Source organism: Protomyctophum bolini (genome assembly GCF_963924005.1).
Source record: "Protomyctophum bolini genome assembly, chromosome: 2".
In the NCBI taxonomy this organism is placed as follows: domain Eukaryota; kingdom Metazoa; phylum Chordata; class Actinopteri; order Myctophiformes; family Myctophidae; genus Protomyctophum; species Protomyctophum bolini.
Genome location: NC_137863.1, coordinates 10,315,055 through 10,339,102, shown reverse-complemented (window position 1 = coordinate 10,339,102; position 24,048 = coordinate 10,315,055). Strand labels below are relative to the sequence as shown.

Genomic DNA, 24,048 nt, shown 5'->3' with positions numbered 1-24,048 from the left:
GTATTTATTTTATTTTTTAAATATTATAATATACAGGTTTTTCCATAGGGTGATTTGGCCTTTTCTTGCCTTAATTGCCTTGGTAATCTCTAGCAAAGAAAAAGAGGGTTTGTTTTCTGGTTTACAATTGGAACAAAAAAATATATGTTAATGCGTTTAGATTCTAAACGCATTAACATATATTTTTTTGTTCTAAATCTTCTAAACTTTAGAAGATTTAGAACACTTTCCTGGGGGTCTTTATGTGTGTAATATGTGGTTTTAGATCTTTTAGATTTTAGCAGTGAGCCCAGTGTCTCTGATGTCATGGACAGTGGGCTCACGTACTTCTTGGACTACATTGTCCAAGACAGCCCTCCCCCTATCCACAAGGAGGAGCAGTGCACCAAAGCATTATGGGCACTGTAGTCCATGAAGGAAGTGAGCCCAGTGTCCATGACATCAGAGGCACTGGGCTCACTGCTAAAATCTAAAATATCTAAAACCACATATTATATTACACACATAAAACGTCTGGGTTTCCGAGGCTATACATAAAGACTCCCAGGAAAGTCTTCTAAATCTTCTACTAAACGTCATTAACATATATTATTTTGTGTCCCTTTAACAATTATTTGGTGCTCACTGCTGCCATCTCTTGTATATAATTGACTAGTTATAATTTCCTAAATCCCTGATAAGACAGGACATCACATAGATTGTGTGTTTACCATCCCCACTCCCCATTTAAAACAAATGAACCCTGGTTATTCACATTCGCACTGAGCAGTCATAGAAATCATTAGTCAAAAAGATTGGAGGAAGATTTTCAAATTATGCCTAGCCATTTGTCATCTCTATGAAAATATCACCATAGCTTTCAGGTGCAAAGGAAACTACTACTGTACATTGTATAATGTACAGGACATATTAATAAGACAGGTACAATTATGTAGGCCTAATGATGTACAGTATTCCTATTCATGTTATAATGCGAGACCTCACACTGAACCCATCTTACGGGAAGATGAGAGAGAGCGAGCTATGCAAGTAGAGATGCTTTGTAGCAGTCATCACATCTGCACAGTATACATGGCACATTGAGAGAGAGAGAGAGAGAGAGAGAGATCCCCCCCTTGTCCTTCGAATGTTCCCAGAAATACATACTACACACAGATGCTCACACATGTGCACATGCTCTCTCTCTATATCTCTCTCTCACTCTCTCTCGCTTCTCTCTCTCTCGCTCTCTCTCTCTCACACACACACACACTCTCACATGGTCTCCTACACACGCTTACATTTGAACAATGTAAGCTCATACATTCTCTATCAAAGGCCTCTACAAAAGTTTGTGCTTGAAGCCCCACAATATGGTTTCACCTACGGAAATTGGTACACAGTACTACACACCTGGCCCGGTCATCAGTACTACACACCTGGCCCGGTCATCAGTACTACACACCTGGCCCGGTCATCAGTACTACACACCTGGCCCGGTCATCAGTACTACACACCTGGCCCGGTCATCAGTACTACACACCTGGCCCGGTCATCGCTGCTTGTAGCTTTAGTTTATTTCCCTCAGGATTTATTCTAATTTTATTTTGGTTTCAATACATGAATGCTGAATGTGCCTCGACAGAGGAACTATTTGCTTTCTGTCATGTGTCATGTGAGCGTATAGAAGAAATGGGCCTGCTCATTTGTAATATATGGGTAGGGCTTAATTCATGAATGTTACTATGCTAATGTCAAGTGTAGGCAATATACACAAAAGCTGCTGTATCTTCTTCTCCACAATATTGCCAAGAATTTGTGTGCATCTAGGTCCAGTGGAAATCTTACAAAATGGTGACCTCTAGTGGATCGCCTCAGCACGGAGGCAGATTATTGAGTCTTTTAAAACCTTGGTGAGCATACAGACCCCAACAACATTTTTAGATCGTTGATCTAATTTGTCTTAGCTTTTTTGTAAACCTATATCATTCTGTATACCTTTTGTTTTTCTTTTCCTGATCTTCTGATGTATTGTGATGTTTTCTATATGATATTGTATTGCTCAACGACACTGACAATGAGTTTAATTATTCTGTAATTTCGAGAATAAATAAAACTTGAATGAAAGGTTCAGTAAATGTAGCGCTCTATTTTGACCAGCATGCACACGTGCTTATACGTGTTATATTAGTATCACATTTCAGCACTATTGTATTGACCACAATGAAAATGTTATCTTTAGCATAACTTTATTTTATTTTTTTATTTTATTTTCAGAGATACATCACATATATACATTTCCTGCTAGATTTACCAGCTAATTATATTTGTCAGTGCTTTCTTATTTATTGTAAAAACCAGGCCCGGATTTACCGTTGGGCTGCAGATCCAAAAAGCATATTGTATATGCTGAGCAGCAGGCGTAAAGTAAACACAATGCTATTATTATTATTATTAGGGTTCAAGGGCCGTGAGGATCCCTGGACACTCATTCGTCAACAGACCTTTAGATATCCCGATGAGTATATTGTTTTGTGATTTGCTCGATCCACTTTTGGGCATTTTTTGGCCACGTTAAAGAAATCTCATTTCCATAAATGCGAATGGAGTCTGACTGGTTACGGGACTACAGCGTTGACAGACAATCCCTTGTATGATGCATGATGAATGATGTATGATGAGAGCTCCCCTCACTTCACACAAGTGTGACTTTTTATTTTTGGGCATGACGCTGTCTTATAGCTGCTTGCAGCTATATTTATTATTATTATTATATGTTATTATTATTTGCAAAAATGGTGATGATTAATTGATGATGAGATAGCACCACAGCATAATACTTCTATAAACAAATAAATATAGATTAAATACTATAATATATATCTGAAAGGGTAACAGGGTTGTGTCAGATGGGGTTGACATTGTGATGTTGCTTTGCAGAAACATGATCTAAAATATACAATCACTACAAAGCAATCACTACTTCGCAATGACAATACAAAAACTAAAATGGGGAGTTCTCACATCCAATCTTCACTACAGTATGAAAATGTAGGGAGGTTTTTAAGTTCTTTCAGATAGTCAAGCACAGTGAAATTTCAGTCGCAGACAGTTATGTTATTGTCAAAGTTACATGTGTTTAATGCAGGTTTTTAAAAGCTAGCCAAAAATAGTCCGTGGCGTGGGGAAATATTGATTTATAAATTTAATTCAGTTGTCTATGGCTTCCTAACAGAAACAGAAGTCTCTTCTTTACTTGACGCCAGTTCCTCATTGACCACAACAAGGACCAATGTCCAACAACTTTACACTGAATGGCTCACTGTCAGCTGCTTCTTAGCAGCATTATACTGTAGCTAGCTCAGTCAAAAAGACATTGGTTTGTCCTTCTGACAGAGCTCAGTGTGCGTTTGCAGCAACACCAGTTGCAGTCAAACTGTAAGCAAGAGTAAAAAAAAGTGCATCAGGAAGAGACAGAGTCTGTGTCTTCAGAATCAGAGGAACTATACTCATCAGCAGACTCCGTGAGGGCTGGATAGGGCCGCGGCTGGTCCAGGTTCACATAAGTGACCTTCAAGCTGATGTAATGCTCTCCCTCCATGCTCGACAGGATCGTGGAAACGGCTGACACCAGTGTTGCAAAACTGGGCCTCAACTCTGAGTCAGGGTCCCAGCACTGGAGCATGATGGCATACCTGGGGAGAGTGGACACAGAGCCTTAATATATGACTGAATAAAATGGCCACCATTGATAGATTATTAGTGTTTAAGTTAGTACTTTCACAATCAAAACAACAGGATGTACAGTAAAAGAGGAGGTGTGTGTTTTGAATGAAGCTTGATTAAGAAAGGAAGGCTCGGAACTCACTATTAATGCTCGGTGCAAAATGTTTATTTCACAACAGCAGCATTAAAGTTTGAACCTTCTGTCCAATGAAATGGGTTTATTTATTTTTTGTTTTGTTTTCACAAAACAAAACAAGAAAACTATGTACTGTACATGTAGATGAAACTCTAAACTTTGATCGAAGGAAAGAATGAGTTATTAGTATTACGAGTCATATTTGTTTGTTTTTCACACATAAAAACTGAACCAAGACATTCTGTTCTTTCTTCACAGTCCTTCCCTGAATGGTTGATGTATTCCCCAGAGCCTCCCAGAGCTCCCAGACTATGGTGTTCATCATTAAAGTTTGTCCAAAAACAGGAAAAGCATGTTGACTTTCACTTGTACCGCAACACCTGTCTCTGTGTGTGTGTGTGTGTGTGTGTGTGTGTGTGTGTGTGTGTGTATGTGCTTGCGTGCGTACATGCGTGCGTGCGTGCGTGCCTGCGTGCATGCATGCCTGCCTTGCGTGCATGCATGCGTGCGTGCGTGTGTGTGTGTGTGTGTGTGTGTGTGTGCACATGCGTGCGTGTGTGTGTGTGTGTGTGCGTGTGCGTGTGCGTGTGTGTGTGTGTGTGTGTGTGTGTGTGTGTGTGTGTGTCAGGTATATGAACATTAACTTCTATTATTGTATTGCTTAACCAGGCCAGGATACAAAGTAGTAGCCAATTCACATCTTTACCACTTGTCTTACATTGACCATTTCAACACCCTGTTACTACAAGGACTTTGTGTCGGGACAAGCTTTTTCCTCCTCCCCTACCTTGCAGATTGAAACTTCAGCCTAGGATATTCATAATAAATAACTTTGCATTCAGAAGCCTCGCTGAGCATACAGCAAGAGTGAGAGGGAAGACTGTACAGTAAGCCTATAGGACGGTTGGTAGACCAGCCATGCTTTACGGCTTGGAAACGGGAAACGGTGCCACTGAAGAAAACACTGGAGGCAGAGCTGCAGGTGGTACAGTAGAGTTGAGGATGCTACAGTACGATTCTCACTATACGACGGAAGGACATGATCATACATTAATACATTAGAGGGTTAGCCCAGGTTAGAGGGTTTGGGGATAAAACCAGAGAGGCGAGGGTTGAGATGTTTTGAAAAGGAGGGATGAGGGGTACAATGGGATAAGGATGCTGAGGAGGAAGGCCAAAGAGGAGGTTTATGGATGCAGTGAGAGATGACATGCAGGTGGCAGGAGTCCGACGAAAACGTAGAAAACAGAACCAGATGAAAATTGATTATCCGCTGTGGCGACTGGCGACCCCAATTAAATGGGAATTTGCCAAAAGAAGAAGAAGCTGAGCATATACTGTAGATAATCTACAAGCTCATAGCACGTCGCGTTGTGAGTTTGTATATCGGCATTTCTTTTTTTAATTTTCGGTTCTTTCATTTTTCGGTCGGGCTCTATCTATATATAATCACAACTTACAGAGGGGCAGGACAGTATTGCGGCTGTGGAAGTCTCCTCCCCTTCATTAAGAAATGTGTGATGTCATAAGGGTCCACCTCTGGGTAGGGGCTAGCTCCTCTCGTCAGCATCTCCCACATCAGTACCCCGAAGGACCACTGGAATGACAAATTTAAGAACAACATGCACATTTTTCAACCGCCAAGCACGCTCAGCTCATAGGCTTGAGAAGAAAAAAGACCATCACCACTAGCAAAAGATGCCACAAAGTAATTACAATAACATTGTTTAAATTAAATTATTAGCCTTTCTTTGTTGTTCATGTTCATGGAAATGGAATGATGCATTTGATCTGCAACACAAATAATACTACTACTACTAATAATAATAATTATGCTCACCACATCTGACTTGGATGTAAATTTCTGTGTCTGCAGACTCTCAATGGCCATCCATTTAACAGGTAGCTTTGCCTTTCGATGGTCCTGCACACTGTAGTACTCCTTATCAAAAACATCTCTGGCCATGCCGAAGTCTGCCACCTTGACTGTATACGACTCATCCAGCCTAAGAACACAACACAGTTAACCACTTAAACCAGTCAGGCTTCGTACACACCTATCACCTACACAACAAATGTTCGGTCCGTGTGCAATGTCTGAATGTTTGACCAAACATTTTTGTTTGATGAGGGGGGAGCAATCAGCAATCAAACACAAATGTTTGATCAAACCATGTGACTCCCATTGGAAAAGCATTGTGGTCCATTGTGGCCCAAAAAAACGACCAAACATTGCTTGATTGCTGTTTGGTACGTGTGAATGAGGCCTTAGGCATCATGATTCATGAATCAATCCGGCGAGGAGTCCATGGAAAATAAATGAAGAGATATAGGTCAAGCGAGCTGTTAAATCAACACCAAGAGTCTGATTTGAAAGGTTTGGAGTGGTGGTTCTTCCTCATTAGTGTGTGAGCAAAGTGTCATGGCAATCAGACACTGCTTAACCCATTCTGAACGGGAACCCATTTTGGTGTCGGCATCATGTTATGCTTTAGCTATTGAAAAATAGCAGATCTACAAGCTCATAGAGCGCCACCGAGTGGCGCGCTACGAGCTTGTAGGTCTGCTATTTTTTGAAAAATCGAAGAACGACTGACATTTTTAGAATCTGATCTCGGGTCAGAATGGGTTAATCAGACCAGTGTGTGTCCAGTGGAAACCTCGTATGAATCTGATCTCAGGTCAGAATGGGTTAATGATTTGTGTCATTTTGTCACTGGGCGGACAGGGGCGGAAACATTTCCAGGTACTATGTGAATAAAGGCTAATTTATACTCGTGCGACGAGGCCCAGTGGCAGTGAATTAATTGCTGACTCGACCTCCTCAGATGGCCTCCTCGGGTGACTCACATGCAGTTTCGTGCTGCAAGGTCCCTGTGCACAAATTTCTTCTGAGCCAAGTACTCCATTCCCTTGGCGACCTGGAGCCCAAAGCCAATCAGGTCCTTCACAGTGGGGTTCTGAAAGAAAGTCATACAGGGAGAGGTGCTAAATTAGGTCCACTGGAAATTGTGCATGGCAAATTGGAGGCAGATGGTTGCGCATAAATCTGTAAACAAATCATTAACTGTAGTTAATGACCATACCACCGGTACTGCATATTTAGCCCAATGATTTGACAAGTAATGCTTTAATTTACATTACTGACAACAATTTTCCTAATTGTTTTAAGGCGGACTCTGCAGGAGGCTAACTGTTTATCCACAGTTGGTCTGTGTGTGTGTGTGTGTGTGTGTGTGTGTGTGTGTGTGTGTGTGTGTGCGCGCTAATCTTTCTAACATCTGGGCCGTTCAGCACAAAATGTCTTGTGTACACTGCCAGTAGTAATTAGTACCTCCAGTTTTTTACACGTATACATGAAATTTTATAATGAAAGACATATGAATTGTGTTTGTGATTCAGTCCAATTGCATTTAAAATGCAATGATATCACTTGTTAACACTCACCAAAAATGAAAAATAAACAGCAACAGAAGTAAATTGTATTGGATTACTTATCTTAAGCAGGTTCCAACTTCCAATGAAGTCTCTACATGTTGATTTCAGTACTGAAATGAATGGAAGCCAGCTGCTTCCTCCAAAATCTAAATAAGTACAGCATGCTTTGTCTGCAATGTAAAGTGAACTGTACCATGACTCGTAGTCAATGGCCTAAATATGCAGTATCACTGGTATGGTCATTTAAACACATCCATGCCATCAAAAAGCTTTGTTTTAAGGTATCCTAAAGTTGAATATGAACATAATGCATACAGGACCACCTGAGAAGTCTGGACACTTTGAAATTGGCATTTATTTTCCAAAATGTGAAAAAAGTTAAGAATAATATTTGACCCTGAAGAGCCGAAACACGTTGGTCGTATTTTAACCTGTCTTTTTGCTGATGCCATTATTATAAAGGCTTTTTAAACTTCATGGAAACAGAGTGCCTTGCATTTTTTATATATATTTTATATATTATATATTATATTATCAAACCCTCTCCTAAGAGCACCTGGTTTCTGAGATACCACACGGACCACACAGCGCTTCTTCTTTGTATTCATTCTTAAGAATAATATTCTTTGGAAATGGTCTGAAATAATACATGATTTGAACATGCACTGTACATCATTATCAGACTTGGACAGGCATTATCAGAGAATAAGGTATGCTTTACCTTCTTTTTTACCCTTTCCCAAAGCATATTCTTTACTTTTTGACATTTTGGAGAAGACAATTTGGGGGGAAATAATAATATTGAGGGACCAGACTTCTCACATACTCTTCAGGTTGCCAACCTAATGTGTTGGCAATGTCCCTGCATCTCACCCGCTTCTCGCAGCGAATGAAGTGACGGAGGTCCCCATGCTTCATGTACGGCAGAACCACTAGAGGGAGCCCTTCCTGAGGTAGCAGGATGCCCAGCAGCGAAAGCACGTTGCTGTGATGGAAACCCTTCATTATGATGCCCTCCTTCAGAAACTGCTCCACTTCCTCCACATCCGTTATTCCTTGGACCCCACACACACACACACACACACACACACACACACACACACACACACACACACACACACACACACACACACACACATAGAAGGGGATTGGCAAAGAGAACAAACGAAAGGCAGAGAGAGAGAGAGGGGGAGAGATATACAGCAGTGGTTCTCAAAGTGGGGTCCAGGGACCCTCAGCTCAGTGTTCCTTGAAGGTGTTCTAAATCTAAATGGACCCTTACAGTTCTGTAATTCTGAGAGTGTACAATAGTAATAATAATAATAATACACACACACACACACACACACACACACAATACATACAATTTATATAGCGTTATTCTAAATACTATATAGTCATTTTACAAAAACAGAAACAACCAAATCAACGGTTTAGATTGGCCTTAGAATCCAAGAGAAGATTACTTTATTCATACTTATATGGACATGAAAATTATGTTTGTCCATTAGCCAACATCAATAACTCTCCGGAACAGCGCTCGATAATGAACATATTTACCCACCCCCTGGTTATATTGGATCTTGTGGCTTAAGAAGGATTTACTCACTGTTCAATGACTTTACAGCACAGTGGATTTCTCTGTTGTTGTGGTCTGTGAAGTAGCCATGATAAACCGTACCAAAATGACCTAGAGAGATGAGAGAGACAAAGGTGGAGACAGAGTAATGCCTAATTTATCCTCCGTCGTATGGTGTGACATGTTGTGAGTTTCTACTGCAGATTGGCTCTTTTTAGAGCAGGAAGCCAAAGTATAAAATCATTCTTATGATTAAAATAAGAAATATCCTAGATATGATTTTCCACTGTGACTCTAACAGATGCACACACAGTGATGTAGAGTACCCTTCCCTATGATGACTCTAACGGATGCACACACAGTGATGTAGAGTACCCTTCCCTATGATGACTCTAACGGATGCACACACAGTGATGTAGAGTACCCTTCCCTATGATGCGATGGTGTTGAACGATGAGCATCTCCGCAGGGATGAGAACGTCTTTCACCTCCTCCAGCAGCTCAGGCCTGAAGCTGGAGATGGAGATCTTCTCTGGGGGCATGAGTGGGGTGAGGGTGGGGTCCATGCTGCCCACAGCATAGGCCAGGCAGGGAAACACCACAGGGCCAGCCAGCAGAGGGGAAGGATTCCGAGATGCTGCTAGAAGTGGTCAAACAATAATTACAATTGATTAATTTATGAACAGAAAAATAATGCCAGTTCCATTTTACTGTAATTTTATAGTCTAATGTAATTGTATAGAATAGATGAATAAATAATCAGATGATAAATCTCTACTAACCCTAACTGCTATTATATTTTAGACAGGAAACACTCGTGTCAAAGTAGATTAACCATTTATCGCAATAAATGGAATACAGTTAAACTTGGCGTTAAAAGCTCCGCTTTGGAATATATTCTCTGAATTTTGTCAAAGCAGCATGCTAAGCAAAATCAGACAACGTTAGCAATAACCCCCATGGGTATACAAGACCAAGCATATATCAAGACAGTTAGTGAGATTAACTTGAATCGTGCAAACTTGAAACATACAATTTGAATGCATTTTAATGTTAAAGCCATAGAACATTGAATCAGATTAGAGCTATGGAACATTTAATTCTAGATTACGTCACAGCCATGCACACAAGAATTTCAGTTCAACATTCAGTTTACACGTTTTCGGTTTGAGCAATACATTAGATTGACATTGATATTTAGCTTGAATCAGCAGACATAAATTTGCAAGTATTTGAGCCTATGCCAGTCTCTGATCAAAAGGGATGGGGTGATCATATAGGCAAGCTTGACAGCAGCAGTGTCTGAAGCAATGGAAGCAGAGCTATTGTGTAGCAGAGAGTCGTATTTAAACGGACCGCCTTGTCGAGGGAATGAGGCATGTTTTTTTCTTACTGTACCTCTCCTGTAGTCCCCAACAGGCGACAGCTCGACACTGTTTGTACCAGTGTGGTTCGGGTTATGAGCCAATCGGGAATCTATCATGGAGGCTAAAAAACATTTCACAACACCTTTCAAAGATCACCCATAAAAAAACATATTGTACAAGCCATGATACAACATGTGTGTAAGCAGAAAGATTTGTGAAATCAACCTAATCTCCCAACCACTGACGAATACATTCTTCTCAGGTCAATGTCCAAGCTGTACGAAAGAAGAAGCCTACCTTTCTTCTTCTTTCTCAAGTGCTTCATGAAAACAAAGGCCAACACAGCACCAGCCACCAACGCAGCCAGGATGCCCAGAACAATGCCCACCATGTAGTGGTTACTGACTCTCACTACCGTGCCTACGTTGTGGACCTGCCCATTGATGGAGATCTGGAGAAAAATGGAAGCCAACAAGCTTCATCATATTGTTGTGTGCATAAAGTTTTAATTTGTATATAAGTGGTTGCACGAGGTGTCATTCATGCTTGCTACTTGGAGACTAGACAAATGAAGCTAACTAACTGCTCTCCAATCTGAGAGCTTTTGAGCCCAACTTTTGATTTGGAGCAAGTGATTATTCAATCAGTCAGTGCCATGTGCTGAAAAGTACATAATTTGTGAAAAATGTAGTATCCCCACTTTCTTACAGAACACAAGCTTAACCCCTACTTTTTGTCTAGAGATTGTTAAAGATTAAAGAACAAAGAAAGCTGTTGATGCCCCTGCATCTGATCGAGACCCACGTCAAGGTATTCCCTGGGACTAAAGTCTATGCTGCCCCCTACATACAAACATATGCCAGTCTGTCTGTCAGTAACTGAATGACTGCCCTGACCAACCTTCACGGGCAGCCCTTCACTTGGGATGGTCATGTTTTTGGGTATCCTGCAGGTGATCTCATTGTCCAGGACTTTGGCATCACAGTCAACTCCTGCCACGGTCATGATAATAGTCATACAGGAGCTCACAAGGTTAAGCTTTTGATGCTGTGTATGGAGAAAGGCATCATAATTGAGAAATGGTAAATACAAATAGTTTTGTTTATTTTAAACTCAGCTTAAAAAGTACAACCTTCGGGTGACAGAACAGTCCTTACATGTAGTGACACCTCATCAAACCCGGGGTACAGTTTTAATACATGGCCATCTGCCTCAAATGGTATGGGCTCGCCGTAAGGGTGGTAAGAAAACTCTCCATTCCAGAGTCCCACTGCCCCATCCATGTCAAAGGAGAGCTGTCCCTCTTCTGTCTCGTCCCTGGGTAACATGGGAGTGATACACTCCATCCTTGTGGGCAATGACTTGCCTTTGCACTCCTGGAACAAAAAAAGGACTGCACATGAACCTTTAACTGAACTGCTAGGGTATTATAGACTTTAATTTAAAAAAGTTACGCAGTATGTTAGTTAATGGTTAACCAATCAAATAACCAATAAATAGTAACATGTAAATCTCAACAAATAAAAGTGTTTGGACCCGCAAAACCTCGCTCAAATAGAGACTCTGCAAGCGAATATAGGAGGGGTGGACAACCTCACTGCACAGTGCGTTATCGCTCACGGTACGTCAGGACAGTCTCATTGAAAACCATGATTGAAAAACATGTATTTTGACCCAGGCGGCTGGTGTAGCCATCATGGCACAGCGTGTTGTTGGTTCGAGTCCCGATCCCGACAACCTTTGCTGCGTGTCTCCCCCCCCCCCCCCCCCATCTCACTCCATTTCCTGTCAACCTACTGTATATCTATCAATAAAGGGCAACAAACCCCAAAAATATCTTATATATATTTTTTTTATGAGATTCCCTCGTTCGCTCGCATCGCTGGCAGTGCGGATGAGGTGTAAAAACCTCAATATAGTATTACAAAACAAATACAGCACAGGTGTTTAACTGCTGCACCGTCACTCTCTCTGTGGGCAACCACAAACAATTCCTACTACACAGTACTGACAACCAAATATGATCAATACAATAGATAAATAGTAAAAAGAATTGAGTAAATATTATACCCTATTCACTGGTTTCAGGTGACTCTCGTTGGGGTTGAAGCGTAAAATGGTCCGGTAAACAGAGTCCAGATTCTTCCCTTCGATCACAATCTTCGAACCTCTGAAGTTCACAGAGAGACATACAAAATAACTCATTTTGTAACTCAACTCAACTACACTCACGTGAGTGTGGATGTGTCGTGCATGCATAAGAGAAAGACTACTTACTGTATATGCATGTGTGACTGCATGTGATGGAATTCTACAGAAATGCATGAATGAATTCACCATATGGCTATGATGAAGGTGTCATTTGCCTTACCTGTCAAAGCTACAATCCGGCAGCACAGCTGTGATCTCAGGGTTCTCTTTGTAGTAGAATACCTTGGTAGTGAGGACTGGTGATTTGTCAATAAAGACACTCAGGGGTACATCCCTGACCTCAGAAATAGGCTGGGACAGACAGATGATGGATGACACGTTGCCCTTAGGGGCCGAGACACTGTAGAGTGGAAAGTGGACAACATATATTGTCATGGCGGTTTTCATGCTTTATTATTCATTCATTGTATTAATTAATATAAATACAAAATATGTATGTGCCTACACTAGTGTATATATATACTGTATGTGCATATCATCGCTGTCCGACCTTATGTCCTTATGTCAATGTAGTTAGAATTTAGTCACAAGCGCTTAATAATACTTTTAATAATACTTTTCATTGATAAATATTTTTAAAACCCACAGACAGACCTAATCACTTTCAACCTGGTTTCTAATGGCCAAAGAAATAGTAATTTTCACTACTTTTGCACAACACTGTCATACAACAAAGTATAAAATAGGGCTGGGTGGTTAGATGATGACCAATAGAATTAATTCATGAAAAGAATATAAGTTGTCTGTGGCAGACGGGCAGACAAATTATTCCAGTAAGTATGACATAAACGTAAATTGGCATTGATAGGCAACAGCTAAGTAAGATTATGCCCATATGGAGATTTGCACTTAAGTGCAAATCTCTGTTGTTAGACAAAGGTATATGTTGTGTGTGTGTGACAGAGAGAGGGTGAGAGAGAGGAAGAGAGGGAGAGGTATAGAGATGGAGAGAGGGGGATGGAAACAGGGAGAGGGAGAGAGAGGGAGCGAGCCTATTTCCCCACACAATAACCCAGAGAGGGAGAGATGGGGGGAAGAGCCTATTTCACCCACGCAATAACCCCAGGCAATGCTGGGTGTCAAACCTCAACAAAATGATCTATGTATACATGTAAACAGTACGCAATAACATGTATTGCAATAAAAGACTATCATGTGTCATCATCATTTCTGCAATAGAAAGCTCTGAGGTATAGGACAGCATTGCATGCCTGAGTTTGCCAATGTCATAATTACTCTACACATGCTGAAACAAGTATTAGCAACTGGCAATACCAAATAGTCCTAGTTGCTGTGACACACTCTCAGAAGAAATGTATGCCTTCTGTTCATTATACTCTACCCATCTAGCAGATAGAGTTGTTGGTTGGTCAGAGTTTGAGGCTAAGAAGTTCTGGATGTAAAAAGTAGAATGCAAACTAAGTCGTACAGTACCTCTTTATTGGACAGGGCTCTCCATTGAGGGTTACCTTCCTAGCCGTGCCGGCATCCAGATGAGGCCCTGTAACAGTGATCAGTGTACCCCCTACACGAGGTCCATAGTTGGGCTGAATTTCTGTGATGTTGGGAATCTGCGAGGAATGTTTACTTTTTAAGTGTAAAAAGGCTATATAAATAAACCAATATCTAGTAATGACAAACATAAAAAAGGGTATAGAATATTGTCATACTGTATAATAAGGGGGATGCATCATCAAAACATTACCACAAATGTGAACCCCTGCATCTCTGCCTTCCCATCAATAGAGTAGCGTCCCTCCACCTTGCCCTCATGCACTTCCACTGTAATGTTGACAGGTTTGGACAGCTCAATGGCCCCAGAACGAATCTTACACACCAAGCTAAAGGAGTGGCACAATAAAAAACGAATCAGCATGTGAGCAGAAAATGAATATCTACCTGTATACGCCACAAGCTGATTTCAAGATCATTAAAGCATTAAGAAACAAAACGCCTTCTTCTCTACTATTAGAAACACACAAATGGGCGGAGAGGAGCGAAAACATAATCTCCACCTCCGGCCATTCCGGTCTGACAAATTATTTTTGTACACACCATGCAGTATGCATGCAGTGCAACCTATACTAACTAAAGAGTGAGCATCATGCAGATACTTACTGTGTGTTGTTGCTCTTTGATGACAGTACAACACAGGGTGTTATTCCTAATCGGACCTGATGGGTTCTGTAGGTGATAGCAGGCCTGGAAGGAGACTGGAACTCCCAGCCACACACCGTTAGCTCTGTTTGGCCATCAGGGGGTGCGGTTCTTGGGGAGAACTGTATAGATACAAAATATATATATACATACTATATAAGATAGTGTCACTTTTAAATTGAAATGCTATTCATTGTTGCGACCGAAGGCCGCAGTTAACTATGGAATCGAGCATTTCCCGTCAGTCGGGCACCCAGGTCTCGTGACATCATGTGACATCATCAAGTATGGAGATGCAAAGGGAGTGTATGAGTCTCACTAGCGTATCACAGTTTAAGCCCATATATGTATGATAAATATAACTCAAGTACACTAGAGGTGTAGAGAGGTTTTATAAACATCATCATCCAACATATTTTACCGCTTTTGTTTACATGCTAGTAGCGCTGTGTTTGTTGGGTTCAAAAACGGGTTAGCCATATCCTCATGATTGACAACAACGTCATCTGCTTTCCTACTATTCTGATTGGTTGGTATGAATCAATCACCGAAGACTGCCGCTTTGACAACGCCCATCCCATAAACTGCTGCTACTACATCTGACCTCAAACCCTTAGATCTAATTAGATCTATTCTGACATTCCATATATTGATCCTTCCCCATCCATCCATTCCCCGTCCATTCACATTTTAAACTCTAGACAGGCCTGCCTCAAAGTTATTAGTTCAGCCGCGCCCAGCAGCCGTTCTCAACAGGCCCACCTGTCCATTCAAACTCTAGACGGGCCTGCCCCAAAGTTATTAGTGCCCAGCAGCCGGCGAAAAGAGAGTTCTCAACAGTCCCGAAAATTAAGAACCGGCCCTACCTGGGCCCTTATCAAACCCTGTACACTCAAGAGAATGTCCCCGCTACCACCTTTAGTCTAGATCTCCATATACTGTATGGAGCTGACCTGTTCGGACATTCCATATGTTGATCTGACCTCATCGAACCCTGTACACTCAAGACATGCTCCTTATATGGCCAGTACAGAATAAATTCCATGTTGATCTGACCCCCCATGCAAAAGTGCCAGCGCTTGCACAGCAGTCTGCCGTCAACGAGGCGGATGCGTGCACGCGACGTCGCCCGAGGTTATATTATATTATATTATATTATATTATACAATAAACATACAGTAAGAGCTAAATGTGAATGTGGTCAACAGGAATACTGTCGTATAGATCTTACCCCACTGATGCCTGGTGGACAGGACTCGTTTCTCCAGCCACTGTGACACTCACTCTCCCAGGAACATTCACCAGAGCACCAGCCACAGCCCATGAACTCAGGGGCTGTCAGACACGTGGCGCAGGTGAGGAAGTGTTGACAGCCTGGCCCTCTTTGAGGCACCTGGATCATCTGGAACCAAGAAACAACACATTCTTATCATGATGTTCTGCGTTGTGAGCTTGTAGATCCTGTAAGGCCTGCTGTTTCCATAATGTACCTTGTCTCCAACCACAAAGAGAAGATATTCAGAGGAGTACACCGCGGAAATAGAGGATACTCTTTGGTTCTTTGCCAAAGAGTAATTGGCGAAGATAATAGGGCTTGATCGTCTCAACACATACTGCCAAAAGAAACACAACAGAGCGTCAGAGCTGACAATTAAAAGTGACAGCTGTAACATTCGTCTTTCCACATCTGATTCCTTTCATAACGCACGTACAGTATATGCAGGTTTATATGAAAATATCTATGTCTTTGTAGGTGCATTTGTGCATACACATATACACAGATATAATTGATGTCCAGCTTTTGGTGCGTGTGCACAAACTTGGTCCTACACAAACATTAAAATGCCGGACAATGAACTTTGAGTCTTTGTGTAAACACAAACATTGCGTAACACAAACATTGATGACGAAGGTGAGGACGCAAATTGTTATAAATTATGTATAATGATGTACGATGATAAGAGCGCCCTCACTTCACACATTTTTCTCCAAAATACCGTATGCTCAATTGAAAATTGAACGTACTGCATAGTGTATGTTTAATGTTATAAATACATATTTTGAGCTTGCTCTGTAGATCTTGGGCAAAACACTGTCACTCTGTTAGCGTACATAAAACACATTGTAGCACCTGCAGCAGACGTCCAGTGGAGGTGCCGATGTGGGCCACGGTCTTGTTCTCTATGGTGGTGACCAACAGGGAGGTTAGGAGGATATCATTCATCTGTCTGTTGAACAGGTCCACTCTGTAACAGGGTTTGGAAACCATGGTGGGCTGGTCCCGGCATGTAGCGTTGTTCTCTGAACTGAACTGGACATAAATAGATGATGTGAAATAAAAGGTATTGTCTTAAGAGCTCCCTTTTTGTTTGTGTCACTGCAAAATCTCCAAGCATTACTCCAAAAGCTGCTTGACAACTTTTGATTACACATGTGAATAATTGTGTGCCCTTACATTTGATTACATGTTCTAGATTTCCATAAAATATAGTGTGAAAGGTAACAGAGCAACTGGTTTTGACTTTGTCAACTGGCTGTGTTGCAGTGTAATGTACGATGTACATATGTATGTTCTGAATGAACAGAGGTGAATGTAGAGTTTACTCTACGACACCACAGGACCATGAGACCCATTTTGAATTCAATAGACTGTAGAATGTAGAATAATTGATGGTAAGCCGACACACATAAATTCTCCTTTACATCACATCTTTATTTGTGATAATGCAATGACAGACCCGGATCCAGGCATCTTGTCAGATCAGTCCTTTCAGTTATTCAAATCGACATGATTCATCGCTCGGTCCAGCACCTGCGACTTGGATAATAATTTTATTATCTACAAAAACATTTGCAGAATGTGCCACCACAGCCTCCAGGCACCGCCCTACACATAAAGTTCTATATAGAGCCTGAAGCACAACCTGAATCTGCTGACAATTTGCTGCCGACATATTTATATTTATTTATTTATATTTATACTAAAGGACTAAAAGGCTTTACTTCACCAAGATTTTGTGAATTTATAGAACATTTGTCGAAAATGATGTAAGTCGGGAATGTATTATTATTACAATTACAATTTTGAGAAAATATGCATCCTCCACCTCTTTGGTCTCCACCTTGAGCAGTGAAGAGCAGTTTTATTTTGAGGACAACATTTAACATTGTTGATTCTATTAGCAATGTAATTGACTGTTGTCACTCACGTATCCCTGGGGGGCAAAAACATGTTGTGAATTCTGTTTCCTGATCAAGCCCAAGGAAGATTACGATCAAGCCTCAGTGGTTTCTGTCCTCAGGGGAAATCTAGCTGATTAGTTAGCCGAACGGCAAATGCTGTCATTTATGCTGAAGGCTAAGGTTCAAAAGGTCAAGAGGAAGAAGGAGGAAGAGAAGGATAGAAGAGAAAAGTACATTCGTAGGCTGTGCTCAGTAAAAATGAATCTGATAAAAATAGTTTATATTTCACCATATAATCCCACAAAACCTTTTTCAACAATACTACGACGAATGTACAGTACAGTATAGAATTGTTCATAACTGTCAACTAACACAGATGGGAAATGGAAACTCTAAGGTTTCTCAACATGAGAAGAGACTGCAGCATTGGCATTTCAGCATAATCCATTCTCTACTCGAGGTCCACGTGAGTTGTGGACGATGTAAATTGGGAACGATGCAAGTTGGGAATACATGCTCAACCCGGTTATGCATTACCCATTCCTTTGTTAACTCAAGAATGATGCAAGTCGGGAACGAAGCAATTTGGAAAAGCAAAGCCCATCAGTGAATTGGCTTTGGTCAGTTTTGGCCTATCAGGGTAGCTGTGGTGGATGGTGCCCTAGTTACTATGCCCAGGATAGTACGCACACGCACACACACACACACACACACACACACACACACACACACACACACACACACACACACACACACACACACACACACACACACACACACACACACACACACACACACACACACACACACACACACACACAGTTTTGGTGACTGCAATGACAGATTCATGTTGCTGTCATGGACCCGAGATAAGTAAATATGCATGAGGCACAGTCGATAATGCAGCATTTTGTTTTTCAGAATCTGGGAGATGGAACAACCAGGATTTCAGATTCTTGGACATTCCTGTGGCAAGACACAATGCACTGAGACGAGCAGCCAAGCAGAGGTGTTGGTAGCCAGAGTTCACTGCTCCAATTGGAAGCTGCACATGCTAAAGTAACACATGTTTTTAATATAATATTACAATTGTTTATCTACTTCCAAACTTCCATCACCTGTAAGAAATAGAACAATAGAAACCAGCATGTTTCAAACCAGAAGAAAATGGTGATCAGAATAATAGAGCATCGCTATTGTCTTACTGTAGCCTATACTAGCCTTTCCGAATGGTAACAAGCATCTGTTTAGTTTCTTCTACCATTGAAAATGTACCTAATTATTTCACAAACCGCATCCATCTCCAAACTACAATTTTATGATATAATTCAATACTTAGTTTACTGCCATGTCAACACAGTTGATAGGAATTTGTTATTGGGTCTCATATTTCAAACTGACAATCATCCGACCACTGTTAGTAAAAATGTAATGTCCAGCCACCCTCTCCCCCATATATATATATATATATAGTTTTTATTAACCAATAATCTATATATATATATATATATATATATATAATGATTATTGGTTAATAAAAACAAACTCCATAAAATCATCATTGTATCCATATCTGGGGAACGTACGACTTGAGAGTAATAACAGCAATGTACATTATGAGACCTGGGTACTCGGTAAGGGAAAAGCTATAGGGATCAAAGAACGCCAAGATGATGGTACGATGCACCAATGTTGCAGGCTAGGGCTTCAAGATTATTTGTCCCCATAATTATGGACTTCTGAAGAAACAGGCCCCATCTCAGTTCTGTGCATAAAATGTAATGTAATATGGTGCTCTTGGAACAATGTCCGGTAGCCTTTTCTATTTGAGGGGTGCTAGCCCCTCCTATGCCCAGATTTGTATGTGCATGTGTACTCCATAGCGATGATTTAATTGGCTGAGGGCTTAAAAAGTGAAGATAAAAAGTGAGGACGCCAAAAGTGATTTGCTGGAATTTGATGATGTATGATGATTTATGATGATCACTTCTCACAAGTGTTCTTTTTTCCTCTGCAAGAGGAGCTGTGTAGTATTGTCTATGTATTCTATTATTGTGTATTATGTGTTGTGATTTTTTGTACCCTGATGAGATGGCTGCTTGTTACAAAATGAATTTCCGCAAGGACAATAAAGCATCTGTATATGTCTGATTTGAATTGAGTTGACTATGTGGCTCACCTCATGAGGACAGTTCTCACAGGGCTGGAAGTGACAGAGCCCTCTGGATAGTTGCTCTGGACCAGATTTGCAGCAGACATCCACACCGGCATCGATGGCTTTGTTTACATGGACCATGGGGAAGGCGCACAAGGCAGAGTCATGCTCCGTCACCCCGTTGTCATCAGTAACAGCAAAAACCCCATAAAGGATGTCACCATTCTCCTCGGCTCCCAACTCCTCTGCCAGTTCCCTGCCTGCCTTGCCAAAGTGGGCTGCCTGAACCACATTGTACACCACATCCTTATAGGGCTCAATTACCACGTTCCTTCTTCTCCGACGCTTTGGTTCAAAGCGGCACTCCAGAATCACCTCGCGATACCTCCTCATCTCCCACTCGTTCCGGGGAAGCCGGCCCAGGCGAGTCTGAAACGGAGAGAATTCCTGGTCGGGGCTCTCCCTCTGGACAGACAGGAAGTAGACAAACTCCTGGGTGAAGAAGCTGTAGACATATTCTATATTGTAGGTTCTCCGCAAGCCTGGAAGAACAGTCAGTCCGCGGACGTCTCTGTAGAACCCGTCTTCTGTCGCCAATGGACGGCGCACCGATATGGACTTTCTGCCATAGCGTTGTGTCACACTGTCATTGACTGTAGCTGCAACAAAAAAGTAGACAGTCTGACCTTCCTCCACCAAGGTCACTTTGGTACCTAAAGGGCTGGCCAGACAGTCGGGGCAGTAAGCAGCAGAGTTTGATTCCTTTCTGAATAAACATTTAGAAGGAAAAGGCGGTTTCCCATCTGTGTTAAGTTGGTGGAAATAGCACACGCCATATTGAGAACTTCCGCAAGAGTATAAATACATGAAGAAGGTATCCAGCAACAACACCTCATTGTCTGTGTTCTCTAATAGGTTTGGATCCTTGTCAGTGTCACATAAATCACATATGTTGCATTCTGGGCTTCCAACAGGTCCAGTGTGAAGCTCCCAAACCTTCTCCAGGCTCCTGTTGACGGCTTCGATCACATTCTGAGAAGCCACATACACCTCCTGATACATTGAGTTGTTGACTATGTTTTGGATGGTGCCACGGGCGTGGAAGAAGGGCATGGTGTAAACGACTGAGAAGTTGACAGAGTTGGGGGCCATTGAAGGACAGTTGGCCACAGCAAAAGCCAGCATAGTATGGAGCCAGACACATGTCCCCCATCCTACGGCCCAATGGACCATGTCCACTCTCAGGGGGAAACGGTACAGACAATAATTATGCTACCTCCAAGACCGACACCGGGACAAAACCATCCTTAAGACCTGCAGCCACTGATGATCCTGAGGAGAGATAACAAGAAAATCAGAAGGTCTCCTACAAAATTACTGTATTATTAGTTCATCAGGATTACAATCATTCTAATATAATTGGTGAAATAAATTATTATGTGTCAATACTATTGATTGAATTAAGTGACGATTGCCAGGTAGCTATCTGAGTCTAAGGATATTGTTGAATGAACAAGGTTTGAAATAATAGCTTTCTGCATAATGCAATAATGCTGAAAAACATTTCATATAACATGGCCAAAACTCTAGTAGTATTGCGTGTACTTAGATTAGCCAAATCAGAGAAAGATAAAGGGACATGCGTTCATAAAGTGCCTAAGCTTCCATTGACTCACCACAAACAGAGGGGAAATATTTAAATGTACATAATCATGGCAAATGCTCAAGTGATGTGTTGGTATTAAGCAACATAGTATCGTGTATGAAGTGGTATTATGGGTCCCTGCACAGTCTAGAATATCATCCATAACTGTGTTCCCGTGTTTTAGCAATTCCAGATGTTAATGTGTTACCCTTAATCTGCCTGTTTCTATTTCTGCCAAAGTGAGTCAAGGAAAAGGAAAGTGCTAGTCATCTATCTAGTCATTGTCCACCATTCTGTCACACACACACACACACACGTAGTGGTGGGAAATGACTTGATCTATGGTTATATAACTAATATTAGGCGCTGTCCTATCCACTTTTATTTACACAATCCATCTTGGTCAGACTCATAGCAGGAACCAAAATGAACTGTGTTCTAAAATCTGAGCATTGTGTTAGCACTATACAGAAGCTACTGGGTAGATCATTGACTATACACATCACAGTTAGGTTGCACTCAAGGGGCCCTGTCCTTTCTACTCTGCATTCTAGTCACAACCACTACGTGCCTTTCTGGTGAAAAGATGCACACGCACTGGTGGTCATACACTCTGAATCGCCTCTTAAAGTCAGGAGAAGAATCAACTGCTTTGATGTACGTGTGTCACATCATATATTTAATCAATGATCTTAAAGATGAATAGAAAAGGGGTTTTAAATTAAACTGGATTTTTACGTAAACATGACAAAACTTTTCACTCTATATGAGCAGTCTTGCAAGATAGCCAAGTGTCTTGAATCAATAATTCATAGAATCCGACCAATGGCGTGTTACATTTTAACATTTGCAGTTGCATGTCAAACCAATTCAAGGTTAGAGTTTAAAAGCAGCACGGACATGGGTACACATAGTAATGGCACTGATTGACTTTCTTCATGTTCAAGGTTAATAAAGCTTAGTTTGAAACGTTTCAAAGTGATTTTCCATTCATTATCCTATTGTGCTATTTACAGCATGCAAGTATAGTTTGGACATTTAACACTGAAGTTCACTTTTATAATGGCAAATAGCCTAGTTTTAGCAATAGACCTAGTCTATCAAATTACTTCCCAGATTTTCTCACTGATTCAATTTAGCAATAAATGCAAAATGAATGATCTAGCCCTTTTTTCTTTTTGCCTTTATTGATAGATACACAGTAAGTTGACAGGAAATGGGTAGAGAGATAGGGGGAAGACACGGGGATCGGGACTCGAACCCGCAACACACTGTCAGACTGGATTACCAGCCTACTTGGACCAGGCCCATGCCCCTGCATGCTTTTTAATGAAATTAATTGAGATTATGTGAAATTGTTACCACTGTCCACACCACCACTAAAGAGAATGTTGGATTTTCTTTATTAGTATGTTCTTTATTTGATACTGCATGTTTGTTGATGGTGATGATTATATTATGTGTTTTTTATGCGTCTTTCATCTTCAAAGAGACTATAGTCTGTGTGTGTAGTCATATCTAACAGTTGGATAAGTTTGAACGCAGTTGAGTGCAGTATTTATGGAATTGGAAACTATGAATGATACTATACTACTATATAATTTCACTGTCAGTACTGTGCACGTTATTCTAACTGTCGCCACTCGCCAGGATAAAGCTGCCCTGAACGGATACAGGGCAACAATTACAGCACCTATGTATTTAGCATAGCAGCACTTTCATGTACACATTTTAACTATTCATAAACTACAGTTTTTACTTTTTAGACAGCTCATAAATTATTTGGCACAGCACAGCCCAATGCAAACGAAGCACGTATGGCAATTGCTTGTGTGACACACACGGCATAGATAGACTATTAAGTGTTGCTTACCTGTACAGGTCAACGGGATAGTATGCCTACTTAATTTATCCAGTGCAAGGTCGATTTGGTTGTAGAATCGTGTAAATTAGGTCGGATTTTCTATCTAGGACATAAACTAAAATATCACCAGTGTTTGAAATTAGCGTATACGCATCTCTTCTTCTCTCAGTCTCAGGTCTAACTTCAACTGTACCTTGGAAGTCGCATTCGCATCTCTGGCTGGTCAGAGCGTGACTGCATGGTGCTCCTTTGCTCCTCCCCATGGCGTATTTCCGCATGTGTTCTCAAGTTCCTATTGCTACAGATATAAATAATATTAATAACATATCATAATTTTCATAATAATAATTACACTACTACTAGGCTACTATAGAAACAATAAGGTTGTATAGATCACTTATAAAGCTTAAGAATAAAACAATTTTTTTTTTTAAGAATTTAAAAGACAGGAGCCTGGTACCACCTCAAATCAGGTTCCTGTCACAAAGCTTGTCAGGGGTTAACTGAAATGTAATTAGGGCCTAGAAGTTCTAGGCCCTAATTACATTTCAGTTAACCCCTGACAATCAATCAAAACATGTTCTAGGCTAGAACATGTTTTGATTGAT

General features: G+C 41.1%; 1 protein-coding gene across 3 annotated transcripts; it reads right to left on the bottom strand.

The window, feature by feature from the left end:
• Positions 1-2,318: 2,318 nt before the first annotated feature.
• mst1rb (macrophage stimulating 1 receptor b) lies at positions 2,319-23,698 on the bottom strand. 3 transcript variants are annotated; one of them, XM_080792560.1, is made up of 21 exons: positions 23,634-23,698; positions 19,956-21,263; positions 16,725-16,904; positions 16,084-16,206; positions 15,825-15,995; positions 14,555-14,715; positions 14,142-14,277; positions 13,871-14,007; positions 12,597-12,776; positions 12,296-12,395; positions 11,383-11,601; positions 11,126-11,272; positions 10,523-10,676; positions 10,257-10,346; positions 9,268-9,498; positions 8,889-8,969; positions 8,153-8,334; positions 6,692-6,801; positions 5,682-5,847; positions 5,302-5,438; positions 2,319-3,674 (listed from the first exon to the last, which is right to left on the bottom strand). In XM_080792560.1, exons 2-21 carry the CDS (start codon positions 21,162-21,164, stop codon positions 3,443-3,445), a joined length of 4,146 nt encoding a protein of 1,381 aa, XP_080648686.1. In that variant the 5' UTR covers positions 21,165-21,263; positions 23,634-23,698; the 3' UTR covers positions 2,319-3,442. The 3 variants fall into 3 exon arrangements, with proteins under 3 accessions (XP_080648686.1, XP_080648685.1, XP_080648687.1); XM_080792559.1 differs by having other exon boundaries at positions 23,450-23,637; XM_080792561.1 differs by having other exon boundaries at positions 9,283-9,498; positions 23,450-23,637.
• Positions 23,699-24,048: the final 350 nt, after the last annotated feature.